The sequence below is a fragment of the Eucalyptus grandis genome, chromosome 2 (assembly GCF_016545825.1).
Source record: "Eucalyptus grandis isolate ANBG69807.140 chromosome 2, ASM1654582v1, whole genome shotgun sequence".
In the NCBI taxonomy this organism is placed as follows: Eukaryota; Viridiplantae; Streptophyta; class Magnoliopsida; order Myrtales; family Myrtaceae; genus Eucalyptus; species Eucalyptus grandis.
Window position 1 is genome coordinate 45,674,421 of NC_052613.1, and position 16,554 is coordinate 45,690,974.

At 40.6% G+C, this 16,554-nt stretch overlaps 3 protein-coding genes across 4 annotated transcripts; all 3 read right to left on the minus strand.

The window, feature by feature from the left end:
• Positions 1–770: 770 nt before the first annotated feature.
• On the minus strand, positions 771–3,726 carry LOC104433230 (protein PLANT CADMIUM RESISTANCE 2). The gene is made up of 4 exons (XM_010045913.3): positions 3,483–3,726; positions 3,252–3,323; positions 1,157–1,369; positions 771–1,067 (listed from the first exon to the last, which is right to left on the minus strand). The coding sequence occupies exons 1-4, from the start codon at positions 3,667–3,669 to the stop codon at positions 973–975; spliced, it is 567 nt and encodes a 188-aa protein (XP_010044215.2). The 5' UTR covers positions 3,670–3,726; the 3' UTR covers positions 771–972.
• A 2,384-nt stretch (positions 3,727–6,110) lies between these two features.
• LOC104433229 lies at positions 6,111–7,933 on the minus strand. Of its 2 annotated transcripts, none has more exons than XM_039304247.1 (3): positions 7,719–7,933; positions 7,022–7,148; positions 6,111–6,920 (listed from the first exon to the last, which is right to left on the minus strand). In XM_039304247.1, the coding sequence occupies exons 1-3, from the start codon at positions 7,858–7,860 to the stop codon at positions 6,827–6,829; spliced, it is 363 nt and encodes a 120-aa protein (XP_039160181.1). In that variant the 5' UTR covers positions 7,861–7,933; the 3' UTR covers positions 6,111–6,826. The 2 variants fall into 2 exon arrangements, with proteins under 2 accessions (XP_039160181.1, XP_039160178.1); XM_039304244.1 differs by having other exon boundaries at positions 7,022–7,241; positions 7,719–7,929.
• A 3,113-nt stretch (positions 7,934–11,046) lies between these two features.
• On the minus strand, positions 11,047–16,099 carry LOC104433228 (endoglucanase 8). Its single transcript, XM_010045912.3, has 7 exons — positions 15,806–16,099; positions 15,204–15,611; positions 14,219–14,311; positions 13,965–14,126; positions 12,120–12,231; positions 11,757–11,920; positions 11,047–11,626 (listed from the first exon to the last, which is right to left on the minus strand). The coding sequence occupies exons 1-7, from the start codon at positions 16,046–16,048 to the stop codon at positions 11,303–11,305; spliced, it is 1,506 nt and encodes a 501-aa protein (XP_010044214.2). The 5' UTR covers positions 16,049–16,099; the 3' UTR covers positions 11,047–11,302.
• Positions 16,100–16,554: the final 455 nt, after the last annotated feature.

A 16,554-nucleotide genomic window follows, 5' to 3' on the forward strand; every position in this document is an offset into this window, starting at 1 on the left:
GGTGTGGGCCCCAAAGACTATTTTCCTTTTGAAAGCCGGTCGGCTCCCTTTCGTACGAAGTGGGGACCATCGTTGACCGTCAAACTCCAAGGACGTGCCTTCGAATTGGACCGGATGGATGGCGGACCGGTTTGATATGCATTCGAATCGGACCTCGCCGGAGGGTAGTTTTTAGGTCCATGGGCCGTGGTCAGGTCGGGATTAAACACAGAGAGACTACTCAGATTGCTTTTATTCAAGGATCGAGTAAAAAGAAAGAGAGGAAGCGTTAGATATCTCGGTCGAGCCTCGATTCGGTCGATGTCTCGACGAAGGTGAGATTGAGCGAGAGGGACGATGGTGGAAAGTAGATGGAGCCGTGGCCGATGGAGAGTGCAAAGGAGCCACGATGGTGAAAAAATAGAGACGATGACGACTCTGGTGGAAATAAGAAGAAGATTTTGTCATTGGCAGGCGGGCCAATGGGCTAGCCTCAGTCCGATCGGGTTCAAATGGCTAACTGAACCGAGCAAGCTACTCCCCCCCTTGGCCCCCTATGTACCCACCTCGGCCTGCCCAAAATCATCCAATATTGATACTTGTTCAATAATGGGCAAGTGCATAGGCAAGAATTTGTGTCCAATATCCGGGCTCGCCGGTTGAAGCAGAGCAGTCTCAACATTGATGGCGGTCGTCAATTTGAGGTGGCTGGCTGATGCAAAGAAAGGACAAGAGGCAGGGGGGTGACCCAAGGTAATCGCCGGTTGGGAGGCGGTCATAAACTCTCCATATCCATAATGATGGTATTAGGATACATTCAACAACTAACAATGTTATATCACAATGCTTGTATATTGATTTTGCAAAAGCAATATAAGTAGAGTCAAATTTGTCTTTCGCATTGTTAGGATTCACTAACAATAACGATCACGTAGTTACAACATATAGCTTAGAGTCTTTTAAAGATGCCCGTTTCAGACGAGCTCGAAACGATCAGCGCTTCATGCCGTCCTCCACGACTGGAGCCACCGGCGGCATCGGAGCCATTGCCACCCCATTATTTTGCCTCTCCGCGTTCTCAAACCAACCTGAACATTTCATCATGTTGAATTAACCATCGAGAGTTCAATGATACGAATATGAATCGGAAGGAAATATGTCCTCAACATGATATTACCAAGGGATGGGTTGAATCCGCGGTTCTGGAGCTCGCGATACTCTTGGGTGAGGGCGCATGACTCGCAGAGGCAGTGGAGGAGGAAGTCCTCGGCGGCGTTCCCGTCGATCCTGTATTGCTTCCTCATCTTTAGACGGTAGAAGAAGGAATAGCAGCACGCACACCCCGTCAGCCAAGCGATGAGAAAGTAAATTGCTCCATTTAGACCACAGGCTGCAAACACATGATTCGACAATAGAATCGATCAACTATCATAAATGAACGTGTTGGAAATTCCCTAGTATGAGTAAGTTATGTCGATCAATACATGGTGGAATGAATTATACCGTGATATCATCCATCAAATTAGAGTGTTAAATGTTAAAATGCACTTATTAGGGAGAAAAGGAGACACCAAATCAGACTCAACAGTCCAATGAACCAATGAGTTTTTAATCTTTACATTGGAAAATTTGGATCGAACAAAGTCGAGAAAGGGTAAAGGGATAATGATATGTGAGGTCAGTAAGCTTTTCTTTAATGTTTAATGTGGTTCTTAAGTTTTTTTTTTTGCTTTTTCAATCTACTCATGGAACTTCTGAATATCCAAACTAGGTAGTATTTCTGTTGTAACTTCAAAAATTTAGCTGACATAGTCATAATTTATGTTAACTTGGTGTTGGAATTACCACTCTAGCATCCGAGTAACTCACGTATAATTTTCACGTTATATCTCTCTCGCTCTCATGATTTTGGCTAAAAAAGAATAGAATGACGTGACAGTTACCTCATTTTGGCCCAATCAATGCTAGTTGGCATCCCACGTCAAAAAAATATAGATGTGTGGCGGTGTACTTAATGAAAAGACCACACTGAGTGAATATTAAAAATTCAGAAACTCCATTGAAAAAAAAGGTTCGAAAAGCATACCAAACATTGACAAAAAAAAAAAAAAATTACCACCCACGTCATTATCTCAAAGTTAGATAAGATCAGGACCATATTTTAGTAATTCAATATAATTCTGATTGTGACGAGAAGATCCAAATCCAATAATTCAGCGTGATCCAGAGCTATTAAAGGTGAGTTTGGTAACAATTATATTCGAGAAATAATTTTTTATTAGAAATGATTTTTTATTCTATTTTTTAGAAAAATTTTGAGCAAAAGAACACGTTTGATAACTTTACAATAATCATATTCCCGGGATAGAAATGCGTTTGGTGGGATTCTTAAAATTTTTAATACTTTTTTATATATATATATATATATATATATATATATATATATATATTCTTTTTCTTTTTCTTTTTCTCCTCTCCTTCCTCCTTCTTCATGGCCGGTCGCCGGCCACCGTCATGGCTGGTGAATGGCTAGGTGAAGGTCCGGCGAGCCTTGACCTCATCCAGGTAATGTGAGGTCGGCCTTGCCTTGGCTTGGCAAATAAAATGAAGAAGAAGAAAAGGAAAGAGAAGAAGAGATAAGAAGAAAAAAAATTAGATTTTAGGAATTGTTTTCGGGATCAAAAAGCTATTTTTTTCTGCTTATTGATTTTGCTCCAAATCTATTTTCGGGAGTAAAAAAAAATATTTTTATTTTTAAGAATAAAAATTTTACCAAACAGATTTTTTTTTTTTTTTCAAAACAAAATAATATAATCAGAGGATGGTTATCAAACAGCGCCTTGGCCGCTTTGATGGAGCAAGTGGCAAGAAGGTAGTAAATTCATGGTCCTGTGGGCACACGTTTGGATAAAGCTGTTGGCTTGTGGGGCTTAGCCTGCTGATTTGATAAAGCAAAATCGATCCACATCTTCCCTAATGAAAAAACACACGAATATCCCCCTCTTTCGAAGCTTCCTCAAGATCCAACACTACCCAATGCCCTCCACTCCGTGTCTTCCTGTGTAAACCTCGGATTTTCGTGACCTAACTTAGGATTTCGATTCCATCGTTGAGCGCTTGTAGCAGAGTTAGTCTCTCTACGGTGCTTATTAACAAGTCGAAATCAAGTTCCGACTCGTTAAGGAAGAAAAAATCGGAACTAGGTACCATGTGCTAAGCAGCGATTTCATCATCTCTCTATTGAATTTAAACCAGGGTTTTGATTTACTTACAGGAAGCTCCTCTGTCCACGATCTCCGAAATCTGGCCGAAAGTCACGCAGGGACACCAGAAGCTAATGCAACCTGCACAAACCATCATCAATCAACTAATTATCAGCTACTAATACAACAGACTCGAAATAGAGAATTGCCCTTTATTGTTTTAGAGTTTCAAACAAATCCCGGGAGAGATACAGCCTCACTCATCACCTGTGCTTCAAGAAGCGACATCTATGAACTTACAGCGTTCGAGGTCGGAGAAGCAGTCGCAGAGATCCGTGGACCAGGGGACGTAATCCAACGACGGAGGCAGAGCAACCACCGGAACTCCAGTCACAAGCGGCGGTGGCGGTGGCGGCAGCGGCTCCTTCTGTGAAGGAGCAGCCTTGTCAGTAGAGTCTGGGTCGTTTGGTGCGCCCATCTTTTCCATAGAGAGAGCGAGAGAGAGTTGCTTTGTTTGAATCTTGTGTTCAGTGGATGACCATTGTTGATATTATATAAGCATGACGAGGAAGATTAACTTATCCTTTACGGCAGTCAAGTGGTCCCAGCCACATGCGTCTTCCCCGGCCTAATTGATGGAGGTTCATCTGTTGAAGTATTTGCTTTTATGTGACGAATGCTAATCGAGTCTTCCTCAACTGAAGTGTTACGCTTCTCAAGTTACAACAGCTTACAGCAACTTATGAGAAACGGTCTCATCCAATGGACGATGATTGATTGATGATCAGTTAAGACATCAAATCTGACTTTAAATAAAGATTAGGTGAGTTCTAATACATCTTGAAATCTCAAGGACTTTATCGTAACTTCGAACTATTAGAATAATATGTAGATGATGATTGGTAATAGAATTTGGACATGAACTCCTTAAAGGAAACCAATGAAGTATTTAGAGAAAGTAAAAAGCTTCCAAGACTTGGCCGGAAAGCTTTTATGACCAGAAATAAGTACACTGAATTAAACTTTTAGCAAAAAAAAAACCTAATCTAAATTAGAATTTGGAATTCAAACTTAAAGTAAGTCTAATCCAAATCAATATACTACAAATGATATTCTCGTTGAAAGTCCAATGAGCTGTTCATGATTCCTGATGTCTCTAGATGTTGCATGATTCGTGCTCATAGTGCATTTTGACAAGATGCTCAGTTAGTTCAACTCGATTTGAAAGTAGGTGAACCGATCTCTGAGTAATTATCAAGCTCAGTTTCATCCCGGATCATAGATATGAAGAGTGCCATTAAAATATGTTTCCTCAAGCACTTTAGTCCCTCTCGCTTTTAATATATCTCCAGCTAAGCAAAATGCCTACCGACATCAACAACTGAAAATTGGTCAATGATCTGTTCCTTCAGGTAGAAAGATTTATCATGATAATATCCAATTGATGTTTCCTTTTTCCATATACATATGAGTGCCACACTTAACCTAACCCGCGGATTATCGCTTTTAATCAATTGAAATAAATGTAAACGGCCGTTAAGAGCGTGTACCAGCCCTTTGTCTTTTGGACTTTTGGAGTATTACATCTTATAGTTTGATTTTTATTCTACTAGTTTGTCAAAAAATGAAAAAAAGCATTAGCTTAATTTTAACAACAACAGTGGAAATTATATCCGGAAAATGGACCAAAACCCTTTCATGCTATTTTATTTTCTATCTTGAACCTTTTTTTCATTATTTCTCTTCACAAGTGCCATTGTGTACTCCTTTTCTAGTTATATATAGTATATAGAAGGATAATCTTTGATAATGGACTGTATTGACATCTTTAGTCCCCTAAAACTGGATGACACGTAATCATAAATGACTTTAACTGCTGACATTTATTTCTCATTTTTTTTATACTTTTGCGAAAAATCAATGAGGATGATATTTTCCTAAAATTTGATTGCTTGTATCACTTATAAAAAATATAACTATTGTCCATAAAAATGTTCACACAAAATTGTTATTGGTATATTTTTCATTGATTAATTATTTCAAGCATACAAACAATCATTTTTAGAAAAATATTTTTCACATCATCCCTTTTCTGCCAAATGACCAATTTGGAAAATATTTTTTTCAAAAATGATTTTTTGTATTGCTTGAAATAATCAATCAATGAAAGATACTTTTATTATCGACAATAATGTATGTTTGAACAATTTCATGAACAATAAAAAATATTTTATATTCATTTATTTTTGTAATTGATATAAATGATCATTTTAAAAATATATATATTCCAAAAATTATTAATCTTTCACAATATAAAGGCAGTGTAGGGCTCCTTGTATTTTCCTTTTGTTTGCATTCTGTTTTTTTTTTCTTAACAGGCGCTATTTCTACACCCTAAGTTGCTTGAGACACAACCTTTTTATGGACATAAACATAACTATCATTAAACTTGAATTATTATAAGCAATAAATCTTGAGGTGGTTCCATTACTAATTCTGATATTCCATTATTTCGGTCTCTGAATTCTATTTTCTGGTAAATATTCAAACTCTAAAGGAGACTAGATTACTTTTCATGTCCGATGAAATTGAACTTTTTTATTGACGAGTGTTAAAATATTTAAATAATAAGCCATATTTTCATTTAAAAGTTTAAACTTTTAGAAAAGTTGACAATGATCTCACAAATTTTCACATAGTATCAGAGTAGGAGATTTTGAGTCAAGTTTTTCCAGGACTCATATTTTCACGCTTTAGGTTTAAACTAACGCCAAAGTCTCACATAATCAGTTTTCCGAAGGGATATGAGTCTTGGAAAAGCATTCTAGTTTTCACATTGAGCAATTACAGGTTACTTGTGTGCAAAAATGATATACTAAATGATGCAGAAGATTGCAAGTGATAATTTAAACATATGATTGACATTCCACACTTAACAATAACAGTACACTTTACTCAGGAAAATAACACTAGAAGTGCCAAAAGTTATGTACAACGCTCACTTTAGTGCCAAAAGTTTTTTTCCAAATCACTTAAGTGTCACTTTTATAAAAAAAAAAATGATCACTTAAATATCAAATATGATATGAGTAATTGGAAATCCGACATGGTCATATTTTATTAAATTTTTAATCCCATGTGGCTCGCCAACGTACCTAGTTGGCAAATTAACCTTAGATGATGTTTAAAATTGTAAAAAATGATCAAGTGCCAAATTTTATTTAAAGTTATCACTTCAGTTAAGTGGTTATTAAAAGCAATCACTTAAATGCCAAACATACCATGTCAAAATGGTACATGGATTGGATTTTTTAAATAATATGTAAAGTCATATAAAAATTTTAATGAAAAAGGGTACGTAATATTTTTGGTTCGTTGACACTTAAGTAATCGTTTTTTTTTTTTTTTTGATACTTAAGTGATATGGTGAAAACTTTTGGTACTAAAGTAAGCGTCGTACACAACTTTTGACACTTCTTGTGTTCTTCTACCCACATTACTCATTTCATCAATTTTGTGAAGCAATATAAGTAAACTCTCATATGTCTTTCACATCACTAGGATACACTAACAATAACAAATACATAGTCACGACATGGAGCTTAGAGTCATTTAATGATGTGTTTCAAACAACCTCAAAACCATCAACGATCCATGCCGTCCGCCAAGACCAGAGCCACAGGTGGCAACGAAGCCATCATCACCCTGTGATTTTGCCTCTCCACGCTGTCAACCAACCTACACATGTTACCGTGTCAAATTAATCACTGTACAAGTATTTTAAAATTCAATAACAAATATATAAATAGGAAGGAAATAAGTCCTCAATATAATATTACCGACGGACGGGTCGAATCCGCGATTCTGAAGCACGCGATACTCTTGGTTGAAGGCGCACGACCCGCAGCACCATTAGGGGGCAAAGTCCTCGATGGCCTTCCCGTCGATCCTGTGCTGCTTCCTCATCTTTAGACGGCAGAAGGAGCAGCAGCAGCAGCATGCACACCCAGTCAACCAAGCGATGCGATGACAAGTACATTGCGCCATTTAAACTACAAGCTGCAAACATATGAATTATGATGGATCATCTATCTTGTTTACACGCGTTAGAAAATGCCTAGTATGATTAAGTTACGCCGATCGATACATGTCGAGAATGAATTATATTAGGGGTGGGCGGTTCCAGATTCCATTTAAGTTTCACCTAAAACCTATTCGTCGAAATCAATTCTCTAATTTTTATAATCTGAAATCTACCATGCATACCAGGAACCTATAACTTGCCTTATAATATGTTCTAGAATCGATTCCAACGTCTATTCGGATTTTATATATATTTTTCATTAAACGATTGCAATAAATCATCACTTCTAACGACCACCACTTACTATGATCCACCGATCACAATTTATATTTAGACACAAAGATTATGAAATTGCAAATTGCCTTTTTAGTGGTTAAGAGTCTTGCACAGATCACACTGGACACGGCTTCACTTGTCACTTGTGCTTCAAGGAGTAACATCTATAAACTTACAGTGTTCGAAGTCGAAGAAGTAGTTGCAGAGACCCGTGGACCAGGGGACGTAGTCGAACTGTGGAGGCGAAACTACCACTGGAGCTCTAGCCGCCGCCGCCGGTGGCTGCGAAGGCTCTTGAAAAGGATGTAGCCTTGTCATGAGCCTCTAGGTCGTTTGGTGCACCCATCCGAGGGGGAGAGGAGAGCTTACCGGATGTGCATGCTTCATATTATATAAGCGTACCAAGTGAGACTGGTTTGTTTTTTGCAGAGGCAAGTGGCCCAATCTTATTGCGTCTTCCTCGATTAATTGACCGAGTCCATTTTGTTTAGGTATTTGCATTAATGTGATGAATGCTCGTTGGGTCTTCCTTGGTAAGATCGTTTTACATACACCCAGCTCTGCTAACACCTCCTGAATTACGACAACTTATGCAAAACGGTTTCATCTAATTTTGAGGGGAAATTATCGAGAAAGTCATAAATTAATTGCATTTATACTAATTCAATCCAAAACCTTTTTCAAAATTTGTCATTATAGTCCGTCCGGTTATTACATTGAATTAATAAAAATACAGTAGATTTAGAATTTTTTTACTAATTTTATCAGTTTTGAGTTGTTATAGTTTTAAGATACGATACAACGTCATGATAGCTATACCAAACACGATCTAAATTACAAGGAAATATGATGATGTCCAAATTTGTATTCTACTAGAGGTTATATTTTCCCCAACACTTGACTGAAGGGTCATGTCTCTTTCTAGAGGTGCACATCACTCGGATGCAAACTTCAATGATTTGTTTACCTGCTTATAAATACCTGACCCAACAGAATAAAAAATTGGTATACGCTACCAGCAATCTGCTAATGTAGATAAACTAGTTTGACTTTCCCTACATTTTCGTGTTAGTACCTAGATAGCAGGAAAAAATCGAAGGACCCAATTCCACATCACACCCCAAAGATCAATTGAACTTGTCCCAATAATGACCATATAACAATGGAAAAAGTTGTAGAACATCACACCCCAAAGATCAATTGAACTTGTCCCAATAATGACCATATAACAATGGAATTGTAGAGTTGTCAGCATCTTGCTTTCAATTATAAATTTTCTATCAGAGTTTTGAAGAGTTCAAACCCGGTTTAGTTTGACTTTCACCAAAAATTGTAGCGTTGTCAGCATCTTGCTTTCAACTATGAATAGTCCATCAGAGTTCTGAAGAGTTCAAACCCGGGGATGCTTTAGGCCGGCAACTTGAATGTGAATAAAAGTTTAGGTATTGCAGGGGGAAGGTTCATGACCTAATTGCTTAGATTAAATCTCTGTCAATTTTTAGGAACGTCATCTTAATTTATTAGTCAAAACCTGATCGTCATATCCCATGCAGATTCATGATGAATAAACTAGTGTGGTTAACGCTATCGTAGTCAATAATTGATGCAATGTTCAACTCTATGATTGTGGTGATTCATTTTCGAGACACCTTTCTTGCCCTTGTAGTGGCTAAGCTACTCTATCATTGATAAGGTTGCAATCGAGATGAGCTGAGAAAATGTAGTGCCACGCCTGAGATCAACTGGACTTGCATACGTGATGCTTGAGCTCGACTGACAACTAACTTTCTCACTCAACCTCTATTCAACTAAAATCATCAAGATCTCAAATCAACAGCAACCGACTTATAAAACTCAAGTTCACGTTTAACGTTCTTGAGTTCTTTGTAATTTTGAGGATTTTACGCATGTCTTTACAACTAGTACGTATAAAAATATATATAATAGTAGCTTGATTAGGTTTGCTAGCTTGTCAAGTCGAGTTGTGATGAGTTCAAGCTATACTTGACAAGATGCTCAAGTAGTTCAAGCTCGATTTCAGAAAAAAAGGGAACTAATCTCAAGTAATTGTTGCGCCGAGATCGTGTTACGTCTAAGCTTGACTCAGTTTCCAATTGATCTCCACTGTACCCCTATAGGGGCAGTCTGATTGCCACACTTAACCTAATCCGCGAAATATCATGATTTTAATCAATTAAAATAGAAGTAAATGGTTATTATCAGAATTTTGGAGTATTACGTCTCATCATCATAAAGCCCCCATTCAACTCTCATCCTTTTCTGAGAGGTTTGACTTTTATTGTGACATTAAATGGAAAAATACCCGTCTTTCGTTTCACGACTGCAATTGAAACTATACTAGAAAAATGGATCCAAAAAAAAAAAAAAAAAATCTATACATACTATTGTATATCTTAAGCTTCGTCTATTTTATGAAAAATGAATGATTTGAAAAGCATTTTTTTTAGAAAAGATTATTTATATCACTTAAAATAATTAGTCGATAAAAAATGTTTTTATTGTCAATAATAATTAATCTCTAAATATTTTCTTGAACAATAAAAATATTTGTCATTTATTCATTTGTAAGTAATACAAACAATCGTTTTAAAATATATATATTTTTCAAATTATTTATTTTTCGCGAAATAAACATAATTTAAGTAAATTTTTGGTGTCATTCATTTTCACAAGTATCACGTCTACTCTTCAACTATGGATATCCCTTAGGTGATGAATACTAGATGACTCTACAACAAAAAAACAAAGTCCTAGATGACTCCATCTTCAATTTTTTTTCAGGTTTCGAGTCAATCGTCACTACATGTCACGAAATTCACTTAAACTCTATCCATTAAAAACTTATGATCAATGAGCTTGTTACACATCCAATCGATCGGCTTTATGGGCCAATCATATTGTTATGACGTTTATGATTGACGAGCTTATTTAGATATCCTATCAAAGGGGCTTTATGGGTTTAGTAGGTTGTGATGTTGACATTAAAACTAAAGTCTGGGCCCAAACATAAAGTAGCTAAATGAAATTATATTCATAAAATGGATCAAAATCTTTACATGCTTAGTTATATTTTGTTTAATGAATTTCTTTTTTTTATAATTTCTCATCATGAAAACCGTCTGTACTTCTTTTCTAGTTATATGTAATTAACTAAAATCATAGAAGGGTGGAATTTTTCATACCGGGGTAGATCGACATCTTTAGTCCCCTAAATACGAAAAATATGAAATCTTTAAAAAAAATTAATTGCTGAGATTTGTTTCCCACTTTTTTTATATTTTTTTGGTCACTTGTTTTCTGCTTCTTTTTTGGCTTTTCTTTTGATGATTTACTAGTACTATCTGATTGGCCACTGCCGCCATCAACGTTGCTAACCCCGTTAAGAATTTGTGTTTTTGAATTAGGATTTCTTGTAAACCGGAAAGTGAGGCCGATGGTACAGGTTATAATTTTTTGTATTGAAATAAATCGAAACCTCGAAAATTAAATAAATCGATGGTAAAAGAAATATCGTTACACTTAACAAATAAGAAACTACATTCACTACTTTCTAATAAATAAGGATAAAGAAAAATGGCAGAGCCAGTGACAGACTACATTCACTTTACCAATAATAATAACATAAATTAGCATTTGAAGACTAAATTTTTCATCACAAAAAAAAAATGCAACGTAGGGTGACCTTCGCGCACCACTCTTTTAAGATTTCTTGTCCCTTCTTTCGCCGCGGAGAGGAAAGTCAAGGGTGGGCCGAGAAGTACCCGAGCAGGCCCACGAGCGGGGCGTTGATGTAGGTCGTGGGCTCGGACTCCTGGAAGAAGGGCCTCGAGTCCGGGAAGGCATCCGTCACGTTGGGCCCGCCGACGACGGCCCCGACCAGCGGGTTGGGATTCGGGTCCGGGCTGAGGAAGTAGCGGGACCCCGCCTTGCACCCGATGCGGGCCGGGTGGGCCCGCACCGAGGGGAGCGAGCTGGCCCTGTGGTGGATCCTCTGCGGGTAGCGCGCGCCGTAGCCGACCATGTACGACATCCCCAGCGGATTATCCCCGAGAATGTAGTCCACCTGAAACATTATTAAACCGACCATGTCCGATGAAGAAGAGATCGAATGTGGGCAGTCGTCGCCCTATCTTAACATTAGAATATTAGAAGATTGAAATGAATTTGGAAGCAATAGGATGAAGAAGAGAGACCTGCCGCTTGGCCAGCTGCCGGAGGAGGGCGGGAGAAGCGGAGGTGCCGCCGCAGTGGACGGCCTTGTTGGCGTGGCTCAAGTAGTTGGAGTAAGCCAGTAGCAAGAAGGACAGCGACGTCACGTGCTGCATGTTGCTCCCTCCCGCCTTGAATATCAACCCCCCTTTTTTTCCCGAGAAAAATATTCAAGAAATTAGGGCAAGATCGAGAAAAATCACGAGCGTCCAAGAGAATGTACTATGGCAAATGCTTGAATTTCCGTACGCGCTACCGAAACTAACCATTTCTTAAATGAGGCGTACGATAAATAGGTCACTTTAATAAATAGATAAAAAGTGCGGCAGTCGAAGCGAAAATTGTACCGGGAGAGTACTGGACTTGAGGGTGAGAAAGGCCAGGCAAAACAGAGCAGATGAACCCATCCGCGTTCGCCTTGAACGACTTGAAGTAATCTGCCCTCCCCATCAGCACTTCCTGTAAATTCAAATCATGGAAATTAAGAAGACGCAGGCTGAAGATAAATTACGTAACTGACATTTCCTCTAATTAGAAAAATCGTAAATTAAAAAGAAAAAATTATTAGGCGTAACAATGCCAGACGAACTGGTTCATCTTTCCAATAGCGAGAGCTGAGACCTAGCAGCAACTATAATACCAATCTTTATTAATATAATAATTATTATTATTGTAAAAAAAAAAAAAAAAAGAAAAGGAGGAGCGATTTTTCTTGTAAAAGCATGGGGAAGAAGAGCCGTCGTCACAGGCTTTTTGCACATGCGCGGCGCAGTGACTGGTGCAGCTCGAGATCGGAGCGGGCCCCACACGTGGCGCCCACTTCGCCCCGTCAGTCGCCAGAACCCGCCTTCGGGTTTTGATTGGAAAGAGAAGGATAAAGAAAAGGACGCCCCCCCCGCCCTTTGATTCAGCAACGTCGAAAGACAGAAATGCCCCTCCCCCTAGAAATACGTGTCTAGATTCAATTCCGTGGAAAGATTAAAACGTGGCCCCCGCTAAAAAATAGAAAGGAAAAAACGAATGCCAAGGTCTCGCCCAACATCATGTGCAATCATTTTGCTCCGGTTATCTTGGCAATTTTCCCGTATAATCTATGTTTGGCTTCTCTTTTCGGGTCGAAATATAAATCTACGTACGATACAAACATCATGATTATTCACATTTTGATTTTTATCATAAGTGACCAACGCCTTAAAAAATAATATTTTTTTTTCTCTAGCTACATGTATTTAGTATGTACTCGAGACACTCATCTATCTAAATATATATTATAATCTAAATGTACGACCCTCAAATAAGTAAAGCTACGTAGGGTCCATAGAGCCCACAAACCAGGCACATCATCATCCTCATGCCCCTCCTTGAATTATTCAAAATCCCCTTTTCCCCACGATTCTTGACAAACGAGTGCTAAAGGCCACAGCCATGTCCCCCCTCCCCAAAAGCAATCCACATCTTCAAAGCCAATCCCCCTCTTTTTCTCTTCCTTTTTTCTCAGACGGGGAATATACTCGCGGGCCCATCTCCAGACTTTTCCATATCGCAGCTCACCCATCTCGGGTACATCACGTGACTCCGTAGCAGTACTACCAAATCCTCTTCCTCCTCCGAATGCTTCCAGTTCCCTCCATTCCAACTGCTCCCCTTTAATGCATGTGAAAAAATGGAGGGATACCGCCAGCATTTTCCGACTTATTTTATCTACATTTATCCCCTCTCAGAAAAGATTAATGCCAGTGCCACTGGTCTGGAGAAAGATAGTGGGAGGGACTGACTCCCTCCATGTGACAATGAGCATAAATGGCACGGCACGAGTACAGATGGTGCTAGGTTCTGAAAATGACCGCTTTTTTTGGCTATTTCTATTGGAGTATGATGCCAACTTACCACTTGATTAAAGAAAATTCAGAATACCCATGAAAAAAAAAATCATTTATTCGTGTTTCCAGTTGGAAAATCGGCATATATTCTCACAAGGCACTAGGCAGGTACTGGTGATAGAATCGCATGTGAAGTTTTAGTGTGAAGAGTGTCGTTGTTTTTTTTTTTCCTAGATTCATGCACACATTGATTGTGAAAATAGCGTGCGCGTTTGCAATAATCAGGTGCGCATATATACTAATGAATTCTCCGAGCGACGTTTAACTAAATGGTTGGAGCAATCAAAAAGTATGATAATAATTAATTAGTACCTTGGAGATGAGGACGTTAATCCCGGCATGCTTGTTATCCCAACCGAACTCGTTGATGGTGTCGCCGGCGTGCAGCACCACCTCGTTCCGCATGATGTACTCCCTGTACAGCCTCCGACGCGACGCCTTGTGCAGCCACGCCGCTCCCCACAGCAGCTCGTCCTGCGAGCACCCTCGCGTCAATCCGACGGCTCCGATTCGTTTCGTTCCGAGAGATCCAACGGCTAGGGAAGGGGAGGGGTGGGAAAGCTTACCTGGTAACCGTTGACGTCGCAGTAAAAGGGGCACACCGCCCGGCGCAGGCTGCCGCTGTACGCGCCCCGGTACTTGTCAGCAAACGCGAACACCTTCACACCCGAGAGACGCAAAACCTCAATCAGTGACAAAGAGACAAAACAGACCGTTCATTACTACCCAAAACCTCAATGTCGCCCCACCACAACGGTCACTGAATATTTTCTCTCATTTTCGTCTCTGTTTTCGTTGGCATTGAATGTTTCTGATCGAGTGACGTCGTTGGTCCCTCTCGACCGTGTCAAGTAGCTTGCTTCTCCACTAAAAATCAATGAGGAATGCTTCACGTACTACCCAAATACATTTTCGTTTCGTCAGATCACTGGGAATGATTCGGTTTTTCAGAGTAGCAACACTAAAAAAAATCCTCTCTTTTTAGAAAAGTGCAACTTTAGATTACTTAATTCCTTAGTGAAATGTATTCAAATGCTTGTTAAATACAAGCCCTCTTTTGTACTCCTGTACCTAAAGCAGCATGATGATGCAGCAAAATGAAAACATTACGGGTTAAAGAATGGCGGGCTCCCACGAAACAAATGGCTGATGACCCGGTGAACATTCTCGTTTGTCATAAGCAAATGATGGGCCAAGTTTCATCAATAACTACGAGATTACGACAATTCTAATCGTGCATCGGAATTCGGAATGTTTGCGTAATCTATAATGTTGCCGCAATCCTGAACAAACTCGTGCAGTGTGCCAAAAAAAAAAAAAATAGAAATCGTTTGCAGAGGCGACCGCGACCTTTTTTCTGACCAACATCACCATCGTTTCCATCCCAGTGAAAGATAAAGTAAAACAGAAATTGCCCAAATCAAGGACCACGAAAAAGCTAGACGCATTTTCATTTTGCATTGTCTTTTCTATTTCCTGAATAATGAAGTAGAGAAAAGAGGAGAGACAGAGAGAGAACCAGAGTCTGAATTCAGAGAGACAGGGACGTACCTTAACGGCTCGGTCGAGCAGCAACCGAGAGTAACCCGGGTCCCGCGACCGGAACACGATGGAGGCTGCGGCGAGCGCGGCGGCGGTCTCGCCAGCCACGTCGGAGCCGGGGTGGGCCCGGTCGATGCGGTAGACCGTGCGGAGGGTGTCCATGTCCTCCGGCCGCTCCCAGCAGTTGTGGTCCGAGTAGGCGTCGCCCACCTGCACGTACACCACGCCGGGGACCGCCGTCGCCTTCAGCAGGTAGTCCGTCGCCCACCGGACCGCCTTCACGGCGTTCCGGAGCTCCGGGCCCATCGTCCGCCCGAAGTCTATCACGCTCCACGACAGCAGCGTCGCCGTGAAGGCCATCGGGAACCCGAACTTCACGTTGTCCCCAGCGTCGTAGTAGCCCCCCGTCAAGTCCACCTGGCGATGCGGCGTCGGACGCAGATCGTGAGAGATTGCATTATAATTTTCGCACGTTCGTTTTTATTTTATTTTATCAAATCACATTTCTCACGTTGATGCCGGATAACATGTCAAAATGAACTCGAGACGCAGTGCATTTGCGAGAAAGGAAAAGAAATGGGCAAATGCGGGGGTGTGGTGGGGTGACTTACGCCGGCGGTGGCGCCGTCGTGGAGAGCGGAGTCGCGCCGCCACCGGACGCGCTGGTCGGGGGGGAGCTTGCCGGAGCGCTGGCCCTCGAAGAAGAGGATGCTCTTGTGGAGGGCGTCGAAGTATTCGTGGCCGCCGCCGGATGCGGCGGCGGGGCGGAGAGGGTGGTGGAGGAGCAGGAGGAGGACGGCCAGGGCGGGGATCGCCGGGGAGGCGGTGGGCGAGGGGAGGGCCTTTCGCGCCATTTCTTTCTCTTGCCGGCGAAGCGAAAGGTGGTGGCGAGGTGAGTGTGAGGAAGCGGGAGGGACAGCGGCTTCCTTCTTATAACCCGAACCCATAAAAAGGTGGCATTGGATTCCAGAGAATGGGCCAATTGGATGGCGCCACGTGGGTGAAGCAGTACGATTTCGTGCCGCGGCTCCGGTCCCCAAATCCAATGCAATCGCATGCTTGACCGGTTCGTCTTCGGGTCTGTGGATATCGTCGGGTCGGGTGGCCCGAGTCGTTCGTGTGATTGTTCCAAATTCGAGCTCTCGACTTGTCCGTCTATTTCTGGTCCAAAGGGAAAACTTATCCTCTATGCCGAATTGATACCGGAGGACAAATTTTAGCCAAAAATGGATCGGCAAAAGACACTTGGGCAAAATTTTCAATTTACTAAGAGATACGATGAAGTTATTTTATAAAATAATACATTACTAACACTTTAAAATTCAATGAACACTAAACGATTGGCATGCGAGTTCTTTGC